General features: G+C 39.1%; 1 protein-coding gene across 4 annotated transcripts in view; it reads left to right on the forward strand.

Annotated features, from left to right (window-relative positions):
* LOC137327203 (transcription regulator protein BACH1-like) overlaps positions 1 to 21,165 on the forward strand; it is a 64,732-nt gene extending 43,567 nt beyond the window's left edge. For all 4 annotated transcript variants that reach the window (XM_067992761.1, XM_067992760.1, XM_067992762.1 and 1 more), the window contains 3 exons: positions 2,735 to 4,216; positions 14,345 to 14,551; positions 14,875 to 21,165. In XM_067992761.1, the coding sequence (XP_067848862.1) occupies positions 2,735 to 4,216; positions 14,345 to 14,551; positions 14,875 to 15,309 (2,124 nt within the window). In that variant the 3' untranslated portion in view covers positions 15,310 to 21,165. The remainder of the gene's footprint in view (positions 1 to 2,734; positions 4,217 to 14,344; positions 14,552 to 14,874) is intronic.
* Positions 21,166 to 21,551: the final 386 nt, after the last annotated feature.

Raw genomic sequence — 21,551 nt, forward strand, 5'->3', positions numbered from 1 at the left:
AAAACATAGTATATTTTTACAAGTTTAAAGAAAAGGCACCATGATAATAGGTGGTTAAAATGCTATTGAGTTAGGCTGCTTTGTTTTGCTATTAACTGTAAATAATAAAAAGAAAGACTCGCATTTATATAGCTCCTTTCATGATCTCAGGACGTCCCAAAGTGCTTTACAGCCAATTAAGTACTCCTGAAGTGTACTGTTGTAATGTAGGACATGCAGCAGCCAATTTGCACACAAAGCTCCCACAAATAGCAATGAAATAGATGACCAGATCATCTGTGTTGGGTGTTGTTGAGGGATAAATGTTGGTCAGGAAACTGGGTGAACTCCCCTGCTGTTCTTTGGTGCCTTGGGAGCTTTTAGGTCCACCTGAAAGGGCAGACATTTAACATCTCATCCGAAAATAAGAACTTCGTCAGTCTGTCTGGCAATCAATAAACACCTCGCACCTATTGTCCATTGTGTTGGAAAGTCTCTGATATCTTTTGGCTGTGAGCAGAGGGAGATGAAGAAAAACAGACACAAGCAGTCAGTAGGGTTTTTTTAAAAAAACACAGAATGCTGAGGGCAGTCAGACCCCAAAAAGGCTGCGAGAAGGTTACAATACAGGAAAGCAGTTAGAATTTACTTTAAGTCAAGCAAGATGACCACTGACTTGGGGAAGCCTAGCTTGTTCATTAATTTGTATTAAGTGAAGACAAGTTGCATTTTGAACTAAGTGAATCTGATCATAACTGTTGCTCTGTATGTTCTCTTACTATAAAATAAAGTAGCTTAACCGTTTTGGTGGTATTCCACCATGAAGAAATTGATAAAACATATGAAACAGACATAAAGTAGAGTTCAGATCATAAGGGGATACTATTGTTATAACCTTGGGTTATGCCATCATATAGTTCAATATTGGGCGATATGGGCAACCCTAAACGTAAGTGGGTGAAATTTCCTGTGTATTTGCTCCCAGGGACATGCGCAATCGGGACGTAAAGCAAATACCCTGCGTAAAAGATTGAGCAAACTCGGGTGTAAGTGTGTTACACACAATTACGCTGTGATGAATTTGCTTTTTTTTAAATGCCAATCTCTCAATTCCTGCGCCTGAATGTATCTCTGCTCATTTATAATGACTTCGCCCCCAGGCTAAAGAGCCGTTCATGCTATTTTCTTGCAAGCACACTGATTTAAAACGGGAATAAAATTAAGCCCAGAATTTCAGGCACGGCAGGAAACAGACATTTTTCTGGTGTTTTGCAATTTTTAAAGCATTTTTTTTCTATCCTCACTGTGATCTGCATTGTATTTTTCATTTCTTACAATGCATTTTTGTGGCATCAGAACGAGTCACACAAATTGAAAAGCTTCCATGATTTTTTATGCCTAATGTGCATGAATGATACTTAGATGGTTTGAAACTTTAATTTTCATACTTAAAGAAGGAATATATAATGTGCTTTCTGCACATTCCTCAGGCCCTGAATTTTTACACTGATCTTTGCTTTTTTCCACCGACTTTTACGTACCGGCTTATGCTAATCAGATTGGCAGGAAATTTAGGTGGAAATTGACATTGCCCATTCACTAGCTCATTTTACCAGAATTTCGGGTGTAACTTCCCGATTACGTCTCCAATGTAACCGAGAAAATATCTCTGGCAAGACCCTAAACTGATGACAGTAATATACCAAAATACAAATTTCATTAGATTGGCCTGCTGAGAATTAAGTAAAAGGAAACTGCTGTGATATTAAACTAAAATCCTGAGCAAAATGTTACTGAATTGCCGACCATTATTTTTTGTTTTCTGTAAGGCATGGGGATAGAAAGTAACTGTAGTCTTGCACTTGTAATTCCTGCAAAGGTTATATGCTGTAGGATAAGACTATGGTTTCCTTTAGTGAAGTATTTTATAGCTAGCAGTTTTTAAAGAACAAACCAGTCAGATGAGATTCAAGAACAGGTTCCAAATTGCTGCTTTTGGACTGATGTCAATATCCTTTTACTGTTTGCTGCTTTAAACAACTCTAATTGTGAAGGAACCTGTTCTATAGTTTAGCTTGTTAGAAAAAGTGTCTGATGTGCTCCATCTTCTGAAGTGACATGAGATGTACTGGAATTCATATTACTATTTGGTAACAATAAAAAGTTCATTGTTCACCCAGGCACACATTCCCATATTACATTTGTGCATAAAGTCTTCTTTCAGCTCATAGGAAGTGAGGACTTATCTACAAGAGCAGACTTGTTACTTTGAGCACAGGAGAAAAAGTATCTGGGCTGAGCCCAAATTGTCACTAGGGATATTTCACTGATGGAAAAATCCTATTTAGTCTTTGTTTGAAACCAAAAGGGGAAGAGACAGTACCATTTCGATTTATGACCGTTGAAGGTCTATGAATGCTTCTCATGATATTAAGCCTCCTTTTGCATCTCTATTGTGAAGTGATCTGCTTTCTATTTTTAGAGTTCCATTTCAGTTTTTCCCCCTTAAATCTGTAATTAGTCACAGCTAGACATTTGTTTCCCATAATTAAAACTAACTAACTTAAGTACACTTGACTTATGGGCAAGATCAATATGTAGTAAAGAATTGTGTCGCGATGTATGACTTATGCACTTTATTTCAATAGAAATATAAACCATTGATAAAGTTGTTGGTCTTGTGCATTATTTTAAACTGGATTTTTTGTGTACTGTAGTCAAGATTTCTTAACTGGTTGTACTTTTGTTTTATCAGGTTACAGTGAAAGGTTTTGCACCGCTTCTTCAGTTTGCATACACTGCCAAACTTCTTTTGAACAAAGAAAATGTGTTGGATGTCTGCAGAAGTGTAGAATTTCTTGGAATCCATAATATAGAAAAAACTTGCTTCAGCTTTCTTCAAGCCAAACTTTTTGGGAAGGGGAGAGATCACACAGAATTTCCAAGAAAGGCTTGTTGTACATCCAGCTGTCAGAAAACAAATCTAAAAATTCCTGTTGGTGACAATGAAAATTCAGAGGCTGATGATGATGTGGAAGAATTTCTTGAATCTGAAAATCCCAAAAGTCCTTGTCCCAAGCTCCGTAAATGCATTGAAGTTGGAAAAATTTGTACGAAAGTTCAAAATGAGGCCACTGATGTCAAGTATTCCTGTTTGAAGCAGAGTGGATGGGCTAGTTCATCTCTTTGTCCTAAGTACCGAAAGTTTCAATTAGCTTGTGGGAAGGAACGACTGACATCATGGGGTAATACTTTTACATTGCCAAATTCTTCATTAGAGCAAATACTTTCAAAACAGCAAATTGAATCTTGTCAAAGCCTGACATTCCCCCTCGAGTCAGAGGCTGAACGTGTGAGACTGATTGAAAAAGATAGTGAAAGCACATCTATGGAGGGGGAGGGTGGAGTCTTTGATGAAGAGAATATTGAATTGAAGAAGCAAATAGATACAAGCTGTCCATTAGCACAAGATTCTTCAGCTGAAGAATTACAAGGGCCATCAACTCAAAATATCTCAGGTATTCAACTAAGCTGTACTGGAGAGCATTACGACTTGCCTTGTTCTCAGGCAGAGCCATTTGTCCCTGTAATGCTGCAGTATGAAAACTTCCAAAAAAGCAATGCTCCTCCTGCAAATATTGAAGAAACAAAAATCGAATTTGGTCGGGGATGTGATCAGCCAAGTGCTTCAGAAAGAGGAGTGGGAGACTCTGAGAGAAAGTCGGTTATTTTTAGCTCAAGCTACTCTAAAAGACAAGAGCATCCCATTCCACTCTCCAGTGGACGAAGCATTGTGGAAAGGGAGGTGGCAGAACATTTAGCAAAAGGATTCTGGAGTGAACTTTGTGGAACACAGTCTAGTGGTGAGGCTGAATCTTCTGTTAAAGAGAAAAGTTGCCCAGGACAGCTCAATATAGAGAGAATTTCTCAATGCCCACAGTTTTCTACAGAGCCGTGCCAAACTCTTGAAGGAAATGCTCAAAGTACTTTCCTACTGCACTATACCTCTTCATCACACCTATCTGGGTCCACTTTTAGCTCTTCGAAGTGTCCATTTGCATATAATACTGGAAATTCGGTATGTTCCAGCAGCTCAGGTTTAGAGGAGCTTGAAAGTGACCAGGGACAGCAGCAAGACAAATATGATGACACCTGTACTACAAATTCAGGAGATGAATTTGGGTCAGAATCTGAGGATGATAGTGAGTCGTGTTCTGCCAGAGAACAAGAATGTGAGGTAAGAAAATTCGAATGCAGTTATGCACACTTATAGTTTTGCAGCTAAAATGATGTGTTATTTCACTGGAAGAGATATAAGAAAGATGTAAGTTCTTAAAGTTGGGGATGTCATGGTGAAATGTTGGCTGAGGTACAAATGCTGTCCTGTCCTCCACTCTCAAAATCTCTGATAAGAAAACATGAGAACCTTATTAGAGTACCATGGAATGTAAGATGCTTTTAAAAACACATCTCACTAGAATAGCATACTGTCCTTTCATCTCTGGAACTTTGGTTGAAGTTCAGCCCAGAATGATGGGATGAAAGTTCTCTCTCTAGGTTGTATAGGTGCATGGTTGAAGGAGTTTGAGGCTTAAAGCACAAACATGGTTAAGATAATCAAATCAATGGAGAAAAAAATGATAAGGTTCTTTCCCTTTAATACTTGACATGGAATGACAGAACAAGGTAATTTCCTTTGCCACCTTCCTTCATCCCATGTAATGTGACCTCATATGAAACTCCTGTTTTTTTTATTGCATTCTGAGTTTGTCATGTTTGTGTTCTTCATCCTCTCATGAGCAGAGAGGAAAGTTTATTTTTCAGGCTTATGGGTTTAGTTTTTAAAAAAATTAAAATTGAAGTTCTAATAAATTAATTTTTTGATCTGTTAAATCAGTTATTTTAAACCCAAAACTTCACATGAAACTTTGTAGGAACGCTTCCACGGTAACTGGAATTGATGTGTGCCCATCAGATCAAAATTTCACTTTGTGTTGGTTCTGTCAGTTTTTCAAAGGGAGGTCAAAGAAAAAGTGACTTACATTCTGGGCCAACTCAGCCTTCAATTGTAACTCCCTAGCATTAGAGCTTGCCAAACCAATCCCCTACTCCTTTTTACACCCTCGTGTACAAAACAACAGGGACCACACTTCAGACATAGTTCATTTGCTACAAAGTGTTTTGGGACCTCTTGTGTATATGAAAGGTGCTATATAAAAGCAAGTTCTTTATTTTCTTTATCTTCCCACCATCACCTCTGTAAAAGTAATCCGGTCCAGGAACATCAAAGGGGAGACTTTTTTTTTGATTTGGTGCTTAGCCAAAACCCTATTCCTCTATTTGGTGGTTGATAATTTAATCTATTTTTGTAAAATCCAAATGGCACAAGAGAGGAGCCAACTGAGTAGATCTTTACTGTTTTATTTTATGCCTAATGGCCTCTTGGTAACAAGTTCGCATAATTTTGTAGAAGTCACTATGCTTGAGTTACCTGTTCCTTTGTTGAATGCCCAACAATTCTGTTACCCTTTATTACCAAACACGAGGCACTAAAGCCTAGTTATTGTTCGATTATTAGAGGCATAATGACCCAAGAATGTGAAGTGAGCCTTTGTCAGTGTGGTGTGGTTTTTGCAGTCTATGTTGAACCAGATTTTAGTTACAAGCACCATCTCCTAATTAACATTCAGATGGAGAAGACAGCAATGTTGGAGAGTTGATAGGATTGAGGTGCTCAGGGAGATCAATAAATGTGAACAGTTTACTGATACGTGGCTGGTGTTTGACCAGTTTCAGGTACTGGATAACATGAAAGTGTAACCAAGGAGGATATGGGGAAAATTAGCAAGAAGACAGTGCATCTAAATAAATGAGGGAGAAAGCTATGGTGTGAGAAAAGAGAAGGGAAGTAGGGGTAGCAGCAGATTCAGTGGTGTAGTGTAAACAGTTTTTCAGATGTGCAGGGAAGGATAACCGAGTGGCAATTATCTGTCGGGGGCAAAGGTTAGCAGAGAGTAGATAAGGTACTGTTAGGAGCGAGAAGTAAACTTGTTGTATATGTGGGAGCTAATGACATAAGAGAAAGTTATATGCTTAAACTTAGATTTAGGCATTTTGCTTGAAAACTGAAGATAAAGTGACAAAGTTTTGTTTATTGAGTTATATCACTCATCTTCAATAAAGGTAATACGTTCCTTTGTTGAATTTTGGGAGTAAATGATTGGCTGACTTTATAGTGCATATTGGAAGGCTTTGTCTAACAGTGACTATTTTTGAGTGAACCAGTGTGCTCCAGGAGCCATGGGCTGCATCTCAACAAAACAGTAGCAGGTAGGCTGGCTATCAATATAGTAAAAGATTTGGCTAGTTGTTTTATACTTGATGTATGGAAGGAGTAGTAATATGAAGGGGAAAATGCCTGGAACTCAAAGGGAAGTTCTCGTAAGTAAATGTGGACAAAAAAGAAGAGAAAAGCTAAACATTTTGTGTACTAATACTAGGATAAATCACAGTTCTGCAAGATTAGAAACATTTGTATTGAAGGAGAAATGCTATGTAACAGGAACAACGGTTTGGTTAAACCAGGACATTACTAAGGTATATAGCCTCCAGAAGGGAACATGGTAGAGTGGCAATATGGATCAGAGAAGAAATTGAGTCCATTGAAGGAAATAATATGTAATTTGCCTGATGCAGCAGACAGTATGGATTGAGTTCAAGGAAAGAAGGTGCTAATCTTTTGAAAGAAAGAGCTTGCATTTATATTGTGCATTATTATTATGCCTCAGGATATCTCAGTGATTCACATCCAATTAATTGCTTTTTGAAGTATAGTCACTGTTATTGAGTAGGCAAATGTGGAGGCAGTCAATTTTGTATGCAGACAACAAATGAAATGAACAGTCAGTTAATCTATTTTTGGTGGCATGGGTTGAAGGATAGGTGTTGGCGAGGACAAAGGGAGAACTCGCTGCTCTTCCTCCAGTAGCGCCATGGAATTTTTAACACTTACCTACACCCGCAGATGAAGCTTTGGTTTAATGTATCATCCCAAAGGTGGAGGGCACCTCTGACGATGCAGTGCTCCCTCAGTACTGCATTGAAGTGTTAGCCTCAGATTCTAGGTGGGGTATCAACCAATGAGCGTATCTCCAAAGTGAAAGTGCTATCAACTGAGTCAAGCTGACAATTCTGGACAGAGGTGAGACAGCAGTTAGGTAATTGTTTTTAAGATTAGGGAGGCCTGTAAAAAGCCCAGAACATTAATCTTAGGAGGAAAAACAGTAGGGGTAAAGCAATGAAGGGCATGTTTCTAGAGATGTTGCACTATAAAACACAGTTGAACAAAAGAACTCACTTTCAGAATCAATTTCGTAACCTGGATAAGTTTAATAGACATGCAACCATTTTAATCAAATGTTGGACCATTCTGATACAGTTCAGACTCTTGTGATAACAATTGCTTTTTTTTTAAGTTTCACCTGCTAATTCAGTGTTCACTTTCATATGTTGAAACTCATTTATATGGAGTCCTTTTCTGTTTATCCTTCAGTTTTCATCTACTTTTCATCTAATATTCTGTTTCTTCCTTGTGTATGATCTAAAAATAAAGTGTTTTTCACATAGTACATACTTCATGAAGTCTAACACTTATTTCCTGTCACGCCTGACTGTCACATTTAAAAGCCTATGCTATACTTAACTCTGATTCAATTCTTTCAGCTCTTGATTTGCATTTCCAAAGTGGTGTTCTCCAAAGCACCAACCATCTGAAACCTGTGAAAAATCAGGTCTTGTACTTAACATTCCCTGCTGCTGCCTCTCTCCCTCAATCAGAATGTTTTTCACCCTCTTCACTCACCACTGCCTCAATGCCAGTCACCTTTTTCCCCCTTGCCACTCATTCCTGGCACCCAAGCACAAGTGCTGCTTTCCCTGTCCCAGTCTGCTGGTCCCATTTTCCCTTTTTGCCAGTTGGCCGCACTAATCACCCAAGATGTACAGAGGCCAAATCCTGGCAGTAACCTGGGAACTGGCTTTAAGTTCTTTAAGGCACTTTTACTGAGGTATAAACAAAGTCTTTGGTCCAGACAACTTGTACCCATGAGTCTTGCAGGGGACTGAAATTTGTGAAGCTTTAATTAACGTTTTTATACGTTTGCTCAACAAGAAGTAAAAGTGCAGTAAGGGCCTTAAAGAACTTGGAAGAAGTATTAATCAGGAAATAGTCGGGGCATGTAATAAGGGAACAGCTATAATTATGGGGGATTTTAACTATCATATTAACTGGGCAAATCAAATTGGGCAGGGCAGCCTTGAGGACGAGTTTATTGAGTGTATTAGGGATGGATTTCTTGAGCAGTATGTAACAAGGGGGCAAGCAACCTTGGACCTGGTCCTGTGTAATGAGCCAGGATTAATTAATAACGTCCTAGTTAAGGATCCCCTTGGAATGAGTGACCATAACATGGTTACATTCCATATCCAATTAGAGGGTGAGAAGGTTGGTTCTCAAACAAGTGTACTGAGCTTGAATAAAGGAGACTATGATGGTATGAGAGCGGAATTGATCAAAGTGGACTGGGAAAATAGATTAAAGAGTAAGACGGTACATGAGCAGTGGTGTTCATTTAAGGAGTTATTTTACAACTTTCAAAAAATATATATTCCACTGAGGAAAAAAGGGTGCAAAAGAAATGACAGCCATCTGTGGCTAAGTAAAGAAATTAAGGATATTAATAGACTAAAAACAAGAACATATAAGGTAGCCTAACTTAGTGGGAGGATAGAAGATTGGGAAGTCTTCAAAAGACAGCAAAAAGTAACTAAAGGATTGATTTAAGAAAGGGAAGATAGATTATGAAAATAAATTAGCAAAAAATATAAAAACAGATAGCAAGAGTTTCTACAGTTATATAAAAAGAAAAAAGGTGGCTAAGGCAAACGTAGGTCCCTTAGAGGATGAGACCGGGAAATTAATGGTGGGAAACATGGAGATGGCAAAAATGCTGAACAAATATTTTGTTTCAGTCTTTACGGTAGAGGACACTAAGAATATCCCAACACTGGACAAACAGGGGGCTCCAGGGGGGGAGGAGCTAAATACGATTAAAATCACTAAGGAATTGGTACTCAGTAAATTAATGGGACTCAAGGTGGATAAATCCCCTGGACCTGATGGCTTACATCCTAGGGTCTTGAGGGAAGTGGCAGTAGGGATTGTGGATGCTTTGGTAATAATTTTCCAAACTTCTCTGGACTCGGCAAAGGTCCCGGCAGATTGGAAAACTGCTAATGTAATACCCTTTATTTAAAAAGGGTAGTAGGCAGAAGGCTGGAAATTATAGACCAGTTAACCTAACACCTGTGGTGGGTAAAATTTTGGAGTCTTATTAAGGAGACAGTAGCGGAACATTTGGATAAACATAATTTAATAGGACAAAGTCAGCATGACTTTACGAAGGGGAAGTCATGTCTGACAAATTTGCTTGAGTTCTTTGAGGACATAACGTACAGGGTGGAAAAAGGGGAACCAGTGGACGTAGTGTATTTAGACTTCCAGAAGGCATTCGACAAGGTGCTACATAAAAGATTATTGCTCAAGATAAAGAATCACTGGATTGGGGGTAATATTCTGGCATGGGTGGAGGATTGGTTATCTAACAGGAAGTAGAGAGTTGGGATAAATGGTTCATTCTCGGACTGGCAACCAGTGGCCAGTGGTGTTCCGCAGGGGTCGGTGCTGGGTCCCCAACTCTTTACAATCTATATTAACGATTTGGAGGAGGGGACCGAGTGTAACATATCAAAGTTTGCAGATGATACAAAGATGGGAGGGAAAGTAGAGAGTGAGGAGGACACAAAAAACCTACAAGGGGATATAGACAGGCTAGGTGAGTGGGCGGAGATTTGGCAGATGCAATACAATATTGGAGAATGTGAGGTTATGCACTTTGGCAGGAAAAATCAGAGAGCAAGTTATTATCTTAATGGTGAGAAACTGGAAAGTACTGCAGTACAAAGGGATCTGGGGGTCCCAGTGCAAGAAAATCAAAGTTAGTATGCAGGTGCAGCAGGTGATCAAGAAGGCCAACGGAATGTTGGCGTTTATTGCTCGGGGGATAGAATATAAAAACAGGGAGGTATTGCTGCAGTTATATAAGGTATCGGTGAGACCGCACCTGGAATACTGCATACAGTTTTGGTGTCCATACTTTAGAAAAGACATACTTGCTCTCGAGGCAGTACAAAGAAGGTTCACTCGGTTAATCCCGGGGATGAGGGGGCAGACATATGAGGAGAGGTTGAGTAGATTGGGACTCTACTCATTGGAGTTCAGAAGAATGAGAGGCGATCTTATTGAAACATATAAGATTGTGAAGGGGCTTGATCGGGTGGATGCAGTGAGGATGTTCCCAAGGATGGGTGAAACTGGAACTAGGGGGCATAATCTTAGAATAAGGGGCTGCTCTTTCAAAACTGAGATGAGGAGAAACTTCTTCACTCAGAGGGTAGTAGGTCTGTGGAATTTGCTGCCCCAGGAAGCTGTGGAAGCTACATCATTGAATAAATTTAAAACAGAAATAGACAGTTTCCTAGAAGTAAAGGGAATTAGGGGTTACGGGGAGCGGGCAGGAAATTGGACATGAATTTAGATTTGAGGTTAGGATCAGATCAGCCATGATCTTATTGAATGGCGGAGCAGGCTCGAAGGGCCGATTGGCCTACTCCTGCTCCTATTTCTTATGTTCTTATGTTCCCAGGACACAGTTGAGGATGCAGCAATAGGACCTTTTTAGAAGCGCGGGCTGATTGCCACCAGTGGAGCCTGGATCCACGTGTTATTTTTGTATAAAGTCCATAATGCACTTATGTACTTACTGTATTTGCTGAGATAAAATATATTCGTATGAGCTCACTGTGCTTTCAACAACTTGGACTGAATATCCAGCTTAGCAGAATAGTGCTGGAGAGGGCAATTCATGAAGGCACACAGCTTTCATTCTCCTGTACCCAAATACTGCCAGACCCATTCCCCCTTTCACCCCCCCCCTCTTTCTTTCCTCCCCCGCCTGCCAAAAAAACCGCTGCCAGGCTTCTCTGCTAGTAATTGTACATATTCCTCCAGTGCTCCCAAAATTGTTCTCCCCAATCCTTACAAACTTCCCACCCCAGTACTCCTGCAAGGATGCTTAATAATGGCCCTAGGACCCTTCCTCCCAAGCAGTCCCACACTTGGACATTTCCAATGGTACCGAATCCTAGCACCCAATCCACTGCTTCAAACCCTACTACGTACCACCCATTGCTTTGAGACCTCCCTCCCATTATTGCCACCCTTGGGATATCCTTCCCAGTACTCCCATGCTCAGCAATCTGACATTCCACCATTGCCATCCCAGTGCTTAAGGCAGTCAAGTTTAAATGTTGCTCAAAATGCAGGTGGTTATGAGACTCGAGGGGCTAAATGGCCTACTCCTGTTCCTACGAGACAAATTAGAACGGCATATAAAGGAGTAAGACAAGAGATATATACTAGTGGATCTCTTATGCCATTGCTTATGGCTGTTTGGCCTTACATTGTTATATGCTTTGTAACACTTGCCAAACTTTCATTTCTCCCAGATCCACAATGATCCTACTCCTAATTTACATCCCCAGCATTTCACTGCTTTTCTCACACCCCAACATATCCCCTTCTGCTCCCAGACTCTTGGACCACCCTCCCAAAGATTGCACACTCCTTCCCACCTGCAACATCTTTTCTACCATCCTTCTGCGTTTCTTGGACTTTCTGAAAAAATGGTAGACATAAAATTGAGTGTATGGCTAAACAAACATAATCAATGATTTACAATATCTGCAAAAATACAGATACAACTACATAATCTAAACACGAAAACAACACTAACATTCTCATAATTTAATAAAAATATAATTCCACTTATTCAATCACCATAAACCATTGGCCCTGATATACTGTATGTTGTATAGCATATAACAGTGTATCCTCCAACCAACCGTGAGCAGTTCCATGGGGGATTCCATGGTATGTATCTCTAGTCTCACTCCTTAAATACATTTATTGCTCTGTCATCTAACCACCTGCATTTTGAGCAAAGTTTGAACTTGACTACCTTAAGCCATGGGTACCCAAACTGCAGCCTATTGGTCACAAATGGCCCTGAGCCCTTGCAATCCCAGTCCTTAAAACCATTCTTTTTGCAATTTTTTTTTATTCACTGGTTTGTCCTGTATGAATTTTGTGGACCTGGAAGTTGAGAAAAAGTTGTTCTTTGCACTGTTGCCTCATTGGTGAATAAAACCTGCTAATACAAGTTAAGTGTTACCTTGTATTATGGCACCAATACCAATTGAAGAAATTTGAAAATATTAGCCATTGATTACTTCCTACATTACTTCCTTCCACGTTTTGCAGATAATAGACTTAAAATTGGTGAGGCTTTTGGGAGTAGCTTTTGGAAAGAAAGGACTTGGAAGAAATTTGAGGTATGGGGCGAGGGGGGATGGTTTTATGTAGATGAAAGAAGGACATTTATATAGTAAAATTGTCTTTGTATCTAAAGTGTGGTTTCTGAGGAATGTTCAATTGTCCCAAAATTAAATTGATTAACAGGGAAGCAGTGTCGGGAGAATTGCTTTCTGTAATCGAGAGTTACGTTCTCTGATCGATAACCAAGTGTGTACACACGCCAGATGGTTTGCTGTATAATTATATTGCATTGTTGTATGTGCAAATTAGAATTTAAAAAAAATAATTTTTTAAGCTACAGAAATGGTAGGTTATGCCATTGAGTATGAAGCTGGTTCATGGTTCGGCATAAGAAATTAAACTGGCTGAGAAAATGGGAGTGAAAAATTCCATGGCTTGGAGTTTTCACATGATTTCTGCCTAGATAACGGCGGAATTTTAAGCGTAACTGAGTTGTGCCCAAAACCACTTTATGCTGGTGATCTTTTACGCTGATTCAAAAGTCCATTCGCCCGAAGCAGTTCTCGCTCACAACACTGGCCACACCCCCAGGCCGACATGGCGAGTTTCCGCCGATTGCGCCAGTTTGGGAGTGTTCATCACATCGCGCCCAGATTCTCAGGCACTCGTGGTCACGTACGTCCAGTGTTAATCACCTGACCTGCAGTGACCAGCAGTCAATTGAAGCCTGATCTCGGTCTGTTTCCCCTGCTGCTTCTGCAATTACTTTAAATTCAGTTTAAATTAAGTCAGTTGATCTGATGGTACACAAGAACTTTGACCAGCAGTCAATTGAAGCCACACAGGTGTGTCCTGCTCTGCTGCAGTAATTAGTTAATTGAAGACAGTGGTGACCAGCAGTCAATTGAAGTCAATTAAAAATTAAGACCAAGAGCATTAAATCAGTCAGCTGAAGAATGGCTCATTTCCTGGCAATCCCACTCCTCTTTGTGATGCTGGAGAATGCCCTGTTCCACTCACGGATCGATTACACTGCTTGATTGCGCTGATACGTGGGAGATTTTATGTTCGGGCTTATGCTAATGAGTTTGCGCGGAACTTCAGCATATCTCCACCTCGGCAAAACCGGCACAGCGTCCAGCCCATTCTGGGTGCATTTCACCGATTGTGGAAACTCCACGCCCATATCTTTAGTTAAAAATAGTTTGTACTGCGAATATAAAAATTGTGGAAGGTCTATTGTAACACTTAGGTTATTTAAATTGGGGAATAACTTTGAGGATTGTGATAAATTATTCCTATCCCTATACCTGCATAAAAGGCCAGGCCAATTATCCCAAATTCTATATGTAGACCTGAGTTAAGTGGATTTTTTAAATTAATTGGTGTTGTATAATTCGAAAAGCATCTTGCCTTCTGCTGCCTAGGCCCTAAGCTCTTGAATTCTCTCCCTAAACCTCTCTGCCCCTCTTCTTTTAAGATGCTCCATAAAATCTACCTTTTTGACCAAGCTTTTGGTCACCTGTCCTAATATCTCCTTATGTGGCTCGGTGTCAAATTTTGTTTGATAACGCTCCTGTGAAGCGCCTTGGGATGTTTTACTATGTTAAAAGGCGCTATAGAAATGCAAGTAGTTGTATATCATGTATATCATAGATTTCATATGTTACCTAAATAACTAGGAATTGTTGATTGGTTTGCACGAATTATATTTCCAGTAAATCTTTGTCTGCTCATGAAAATCCTGAATGTCTGATCTCAGCAAGTTCAAATGAACAAAAATAATGGAAAATGCCTTCAGCTTATAAATGAATAGAAGTACGATGGATTTTTCCTTTAACGCACCTAGAATTTATCATGTAATTTGTCTGACCTTTGTGAATCTGATTTATGCAATTGTGTCCCTTCTAGGTAAAACTACCATTTCCCGTTGAAAGAATTACACTGTTGTCTAGAAATGACTTTCAAACGATGCTGAAACTGCATAAACTGAATCCAGAACAGTTGGATTATATCCATGATATACGGCGCCGCAGCAAAAACAGAATTGCAGCTCAACGCTGTCGAAAGCGAAAACTTGACTGCATTCAGAACCTGGAATGTGAAATACACAAGTTGGTAGGTTGAATAAAAATGGTCTGCAGGTGTTATTTATAAATGAAAAATAACTTTATCGCCTGCTTTTGCTAACATCTTGCTCTCTCATTTTGTGGGTGTGTCAGATATTATCCTGCATGCCGTTACCTGGAAAAGTTGATCTTGCTGCACCAGCAACCTATCATGTACTTGTGCTTTAAATCCTGCACCAAGAGCAAAAAAAAATCTTAAGTAACTGAAATTCTGTGTGTGTGTGTGTGTGTGTGTGTGTGTGTTAAAAACATTTTTTAAAGCTGTGTTTTTCTCCTTCCCCCCCACCCCCCCCCCCCCAAAAAAAATTATAGCTGTGTGAGAAGAAGAAGTTACTGCAAGAGAAGGGCCAGTTAAAGGTGTGCATGGGTGAAACCTGGGATAATTTATCTGGCCTTTGTAAGCAGGTGTGTAAAGAGGCAGCCCTGACTGCTGAACAAATTCAGACACTAGCAAAGTACTCTTCTCCAGAGTGCCCTCTTTCAATACTGAACACCCAAAGAAGCATTGGCCCCATCACCTGTACAAATCTGATTTCTTCATATCCAGGATACTCAGCTGATTCACAGAGCATGGAATATAGTAATGAGCAAGGCTCTAGTCTACAGCTTCAAGAGAAAATAATGGATGCACCCTACAGCCTGCAGGAAGGTATTACAGCAGATCAGTCCAGGACGGAACAATGCTGCCAGGCTGTAATGACTGATTTCTGCCAAGAAATGATAGACAAATGTACCACAGATGAGTAATCCTGCTCTATTTTACAGTTTCACTAGGAACCAGTACTCTTTTTATCCCCCTGTCCTGCATTCATCTTTTTCTCCATCAATTGAACTTGGAACTTCAAGTTCCGTTACAGGAATTAACTAAGAAGCACAGTGGATCTAGAAGAGCAAGGCAGATTATCTACAATCTTTTTATGCATGCAATTTATATTGTCTTGAAACTAAAGTGTGTTTTGTAAACAATGTTCATTTTGAATTCATAGATTTTACTACACGTGAAATTTATGCAAGATTCAAAGATACTTGGTGGTAGTTTAATTCAGTGTAATGTAAGAAGTGGTGGGTATGGCATGAGTATATATTTTTAAAATCCTCCGCTTGATTGAAACAGTGTGAGGGTGGGGAAGGAGGCAAAGATGTGTATTGGAGCAGTCCATAAACTCCAGCTTAGCACCTCAATAACATTTTAAACATTTCACTAGATTTAAAGCATCCTTTCTTCATCAGACACTGGGTTGCCTAGATCTCCTACTTGCACATTTGTGAGGTGATGCCACTTTAATTTTTAAAACCTCTATTTTCAATTAAAAAAACACACAATTTCCTCTATTGAGGTGCAGTAGAAACCATAAATGTGTTTGGTTATAAAACTTCACCAATGCATAACCTAACACTAATTTGTCTCTTATGCATAATGAGAACATTTTAATCAGATTTTCATCAAGCATTAAAAAGGACATTCTTTTACCAAACCATTTGTTCCATTTGATAATAGTGAGCTGGTAAATTGTACCCTAATATGGATAGCTCTTTCAAAGAGCAGGCACAAGCACGATGGGCCGAAAGGCCGCCTTCTGTGCTCTATGATTCTATTTTTTTAAAAAGCATTCATTGATACGGACCTGTAACCCTCTAAGCTCACTTAATTAATCAGAGCATGAAGGTGAGGTCTTGTGCCATCTATTGTCAGCCTGGTTATGATGACTGATCAACACTTTCTAATGCAATTGATATGTGACTTCCTATTATCAAACACTGGATTTGTTTCAAAAATTAGCAAGGTGGGAACTTTGTGTGTGCATGACTACTAACTTAATGCCTATATAGAATGTTGTATTTGATCCTCCTTCCTAATTAATTGTGGAAGTTGGGCACCTTAGCTTGTTATAGAATGTTTTCTTTTTCTTTTTCCTCCTGGTCTTCGGGAGGCTCTGAGGATCATGCCTGCGGAGTTGGTGATTTTTGTTCTCAAGTTTTGGAGCAGAGGGGAGAAAGAAGGACCTGGTGGCTCTGAATATGTTTGTGGTTGGATTCCTGCTGCATCAACTGCCTGGAAGGGTTGAGGTGGGAGCTTCTTTCTTCCTGGGCTTCTCCCCACCCCATTCATCTCTTTTCTTCGCTCCTCCTCCCCTCTTTCCCCCTCTTCCCCCCCCCCCCCCCAGTAGATTTGAGAGGTCTGTAGTCATGGGTTGTGGACCCTCTCCAAGCTGTTGCTGTTCCAATATACTGTTGAAAAGACCGGTGAGCTTTAGTGGCCTAATTGCCCTTTTTTCCCCCTTATGTTAAACTAGATTTGTGCCAATGAATGCTTAATATAGAATAGTGTCTTTCTTTTCACACCAGCGTTTGTTTCCTTCTTTTTCCCCCCCCCCCACCCCCACCCCCTCCCCCCACTATTTTTTGGGGGTGGGGGTGGGAGAAATCCTTTCTTTTTGTGTGCACTACTTTTTACTTGATATTTTGACTTTTTTGAAAGATTTCACAACCTTTTAACAAGACATTTCATTTGGGGAGAGTTTTGTGGGTATTGTAAATATAATGCAGCTGTAATACTCCCTCGTAATAGAGTCCTATTAACATCTGTTTAGAAAAGATGTTAAGCCACTATAAATAATTGACAGCAGTAGTACAATATATCAAAAGTTATTAAACAGCTTAAGTTTCTAGTACAGCTTTATTAAACATTACTTGAAAATGAATTATTAAATGTAAAAGCTGGGTTTAGTTTTGCTGCTCTAAAATCTTATAGAATCTGATGAAAAAATTGTGATATTGTGTATCTGTCTTACTGTATATTACAGTTAAGTGAAGAGCATAACATAAAAATTGGTATTCTGTGGAAAGCAAGCACTTGGGAAGTTTTCCCTGTACATTAATTGTGATAGAAGGAAGTAGAAGCCACTTATTCCAGCCAACAAACTTGACTACCTCAATGCTAAAGGAATACATCAGGAGAGGCAATGGTACATATAATTTACCCAAGTGTCTGCTACAACTTTTTCTGGGGACGAGGAAGATTAAACTTGCCTACCTGTTTATGATGCATATTTGACTTGATCACAAATCCCTGTGTGTTGGGGGAAAAAATGAGGGGACTGCTTAGTGGGAGAGCAGTATAACTCTTGTTAAATTTTCTTTCAGTGGACCACCCAGCTCAGCGCTGTTGTCAGGGATGTTGGACTCGCTGTCCTACATAATATCAGTGTTCTTGTCATCGTTCATCGCTTAAGAGTACCATAGAGCCAGGTTAATGTCGTCCTATTAGGAACAGTGTTTGGTTACAAAGTTAAACGTTTAATGCAAGTTTTTTTTTGAGATTTTAATTTCTTTCATAAAGAATTGTCAGGTACTCAAAGCTCTTAAATACAATTTTTTGAGATTATTCTCTGGAGTATTCCTTTAAAGTTACACTAAAAAAGGGATTTGGATAGGTTAAAAACAGGAAGTCACATCTAAAATTCTAGTTTTTTGGGGGGGTGGGAATTCACCTGTTAAGGATATTTTATCAAAATGGAATTGGAAAGAAACAATTTTATGTGTTTTAAGGTCATTGTTTTTATTTCTGAGTAGTCCAGTAGAGGGCATCTGAGACTGTGATTATGAAGAGAAGTTCATACTGTACCCTTTAAAACTGGGTGTGAATGAAAGGAAAAATAAATATAAGTAAATATTAAAATTTGGCCAAGAGTCTAGCTTCCTCCCATGTCTGTAACTCCTTTTAATTTATCTTGAACCTCCTTTACCCCCCCCCCACCTTTGCATGAACAAGGACACTGTATGACCCGCTTCTAATCACGTTGTAATTAAAGAACTCACAAATTAATACTAATATTTGTATCACCTCAGGTAAAACAATTCTCTTTTCCTTTGTGAAAAGTGTAAATGCTTTTTAGCCTTTTGAAAAATCTAATGGTAATGCTTTCTTTTACCTGTTTTACAAAAATAGGGAAGCTTTCTGTTATAAATCAGATGGTTTATAAACATAGTAACAGCCACCTGCTGGGCAAACTGAACAATAGACATTAACAGGACTTTCTGAAATCAGCTCTATCTTGTGCACATTTTAACTGGTGTTTATGTTCACTGCAGTGTTGTAGTTTTATACTAGTTCACATCTGATGAGTATTTAATGGATTACAGCAAAAGCTGTCTCAAAAAAAACAAGCAATAGGCATGCTTATATTTTGGTAGGCTGAGCCTTCAAATGCAATATCTCAATTTACAGACCCTTAAGAAACAAGCACATTGAAATAGTCTAGAAAAATGTAATTCACTGCAGGGATGTGGGCTGCATGATTTGAAATTGAGTGTTCAACTTTTAACCTCACTAAATGTGCAGATGAGTCAAATTAACTGCCCTGAAGCTTTCATTGGCAGATGGTTTCTGCAGAATCTAATTGTTTCTGTAAGATATGTAAAATGCTCTCTAAGCTTCGTTTCACCTTCATTTGATTTTTGCATGTTGTACTGATCTTTTCTGAGTGCTAAATTCTCCTGCAGCTTTCAAATTTCACATTTTCTATTATATAAAAAAATGCACAATTTATACATTTCTAATGTTCAGTTTTATAAAGAACAATTACTGTGGACAGATTTATGGAACATTTCTTTCAGAATATGGTAACATATTAAAAACTAGACTTCAAAAAAAAATTGGTGCAAACATACTACTGTGATTAATCCTCCCTTCTGAAGCAGTAATGGAAGGTTAACATAGTGATTTGTTTAATAACTAATGGCTGTATGGTCTGCATCTGTTCTATTTACTACACTTTTTTCATATCCAACCTCCCTATTAATCTATTAAAAGATTAAGTTTTTGAATTAAGCTCAAATACCTGATATTTTACTGTCTGCTTTCATGAACGTTTCCAGCATTAAACAGTTGTATTGTTGAGTAACGATGTATTTACTGCCATTTTCTGTTTGGTTTTTATATTGTACAAACTTTAAGAAAGTATAAAACTTTTAACCAGCAACAGTAATTGTTTGGCATGTTCTAGCTTCACTGAAGATACTAGTTCAAAATCTTAACACATTTTGCATAAAATGTAAATATTAAAATATGTGGGACTGTCGCTCATCTCAAAAGTTTCCAATATTTGTGAATATTTTCAAACTGTATATTTGAGTCACATGACTTTGTACTATATGTTGATAAGCTTTGAAGGGGGAAGCACTGTTTCATTGTTTATATTCTGAACTACAGCACAAATGCATTTAGTAAGATTTGACTACGATTGAGATGGGGAAAGGGGGGAATAAATTACATTGATCAGAAGTCCAGGGTGTACTGTTTAATCTGCTGCATCAAAAAATTCTCCTTCAAATTCTGTTCTGGTTTCTTTACTACAGTACCTGCTTTTTGTCACTGGATGGAGTTATACCCCCTCCTATCCTAAAGATAGCGACTCCTGTTGGGGTTGATTCTGCGACAAGCAGCAGGCTCTGGTGTGTGTGTGTTTTTTATTTTTTATATATATGAACTCAGAATTGGTAGCCTATTAGATTGTGGCAGAGAACAGATTCAAGTGAGCTTCATCTAGTCCTCAGCCAGCAGCTACACAAGAATTTAACCAGGAGCCGTGGGTAACATCCTTTCAACCTCTACATGCAAGTAGTGGCACTCCTTTAATATCCCAGAGGAGGTGGGGCAGGATAAATTGTAATCTGGGTCACTGTCCTTTTTAAGTTTTTACACCATCAGATGACCTCCCTCCAAACTCTGCTGAGTCGCAGGCTTGCTTTGGCTGGATCCTCAGTTGTCCTTCCTCTGCTAAAGTCCACAGGCCATATACATGTTATCTATGTGCTCCCAAACAATGAAAATTTTGATTTTTTTTTTCCTTTTGTTTTTCGGTATTAGAGATATAGACTGGTCTTTTAGAATAACAAGTTTGTTTACTGCAGTCTTTTTTTGACTCTTTTATGGGAAACTTTTGAACTCTGGCTTTACCATTGCTTTCTCGTGTGTACCAGCCTTTTGGTGCTATTTGGAGCCTAAGCTCAAGTTTTATTGAATTGGCTTCCAGGCTGTTAATTCATGTACACACATGTGCATCTGTTGAGACCTGTTTTTGCCTAAGCTTTCATGATCAAGTAGTAGGAATCGGACCCTAGAGCCTCCCATAAACCATTTGGGGTTTTTACTACTAGTTGTTAGCTTGGCTCCACTGGTAGCACTTTCACCCAAGTCAGAAGGTTGTGGGTTCAAGCCCCACTATTGAGCATGTAACCTAGACTGACAGTTCCGTGCAGTACTGAGAGAGTGCTGCATTGTTGAAGTTGCAGCCTTTCGGTGAAACATTCATCTGAGGCCCATCTGCCTGCTTAGGTGGATGTAAAATATCCCATATTTGAAGAAGAGCAGGGAGTTTTCCTGGTGTCCTAGCTAATATTCTTCCCTCAACCATCACCACCAAAAGCAAATTATTTGGTCATTTATTCATTTGCTGTTTGTGGGACATTACTTTGTGCAAACTGACTGCTGTGCTTGCCTGCATGACAACAGCGATAGTGCTCCAAAAGCGATTCGTTGGTTGCAAAGTGCTTTGGTATATCCTGAGTACATGATACTAAATAAAAGCAAGTTCTTTCATTTCTTTAGATGTTTTCCTCAGGTTTATTGTTAATAGGCCACCCCTGTAAATTTAATCTCATGTCCCCACAAACCAGAATGCACCTTTACCTGCCTATCTAATAAATGTAGCAAATTTCAGAGATTGAACAGCAAATCCTTGTCACTGTGCCAGCTTACTGGACTATATCAAGTGCGATCATCTCGTCTTCAGTAAGTGGAAGAATATACATTCTATTAGACTGCAGCATTGGCTATAAAGTATCAGACAGATTTATTGAAGGTTAAAATACGTAAATGAACAGTACTCAGTACAATGTATCTACAGTAACAACAAAGTTTACTATTCTCAAGTTCAAAATCAACCCTAACCAGTGAACCATGGATCCATTACTTACATGGTTATCTG

Source organism: Heptranchias perlo, chromosome 11 (genome assembly GCF_035084215.1).
Source record: "Heptranchias perlo isolate sHepPer1 chromosome 11, sHepPer1.hap1, whole genome shotgun sequence".
NCBI lineage: Eukaryota > Metazoa > Chordata > Chondrichthyes > Hexanchiformes > Hexanchidae > Heptranchias > Heptranchias perlo.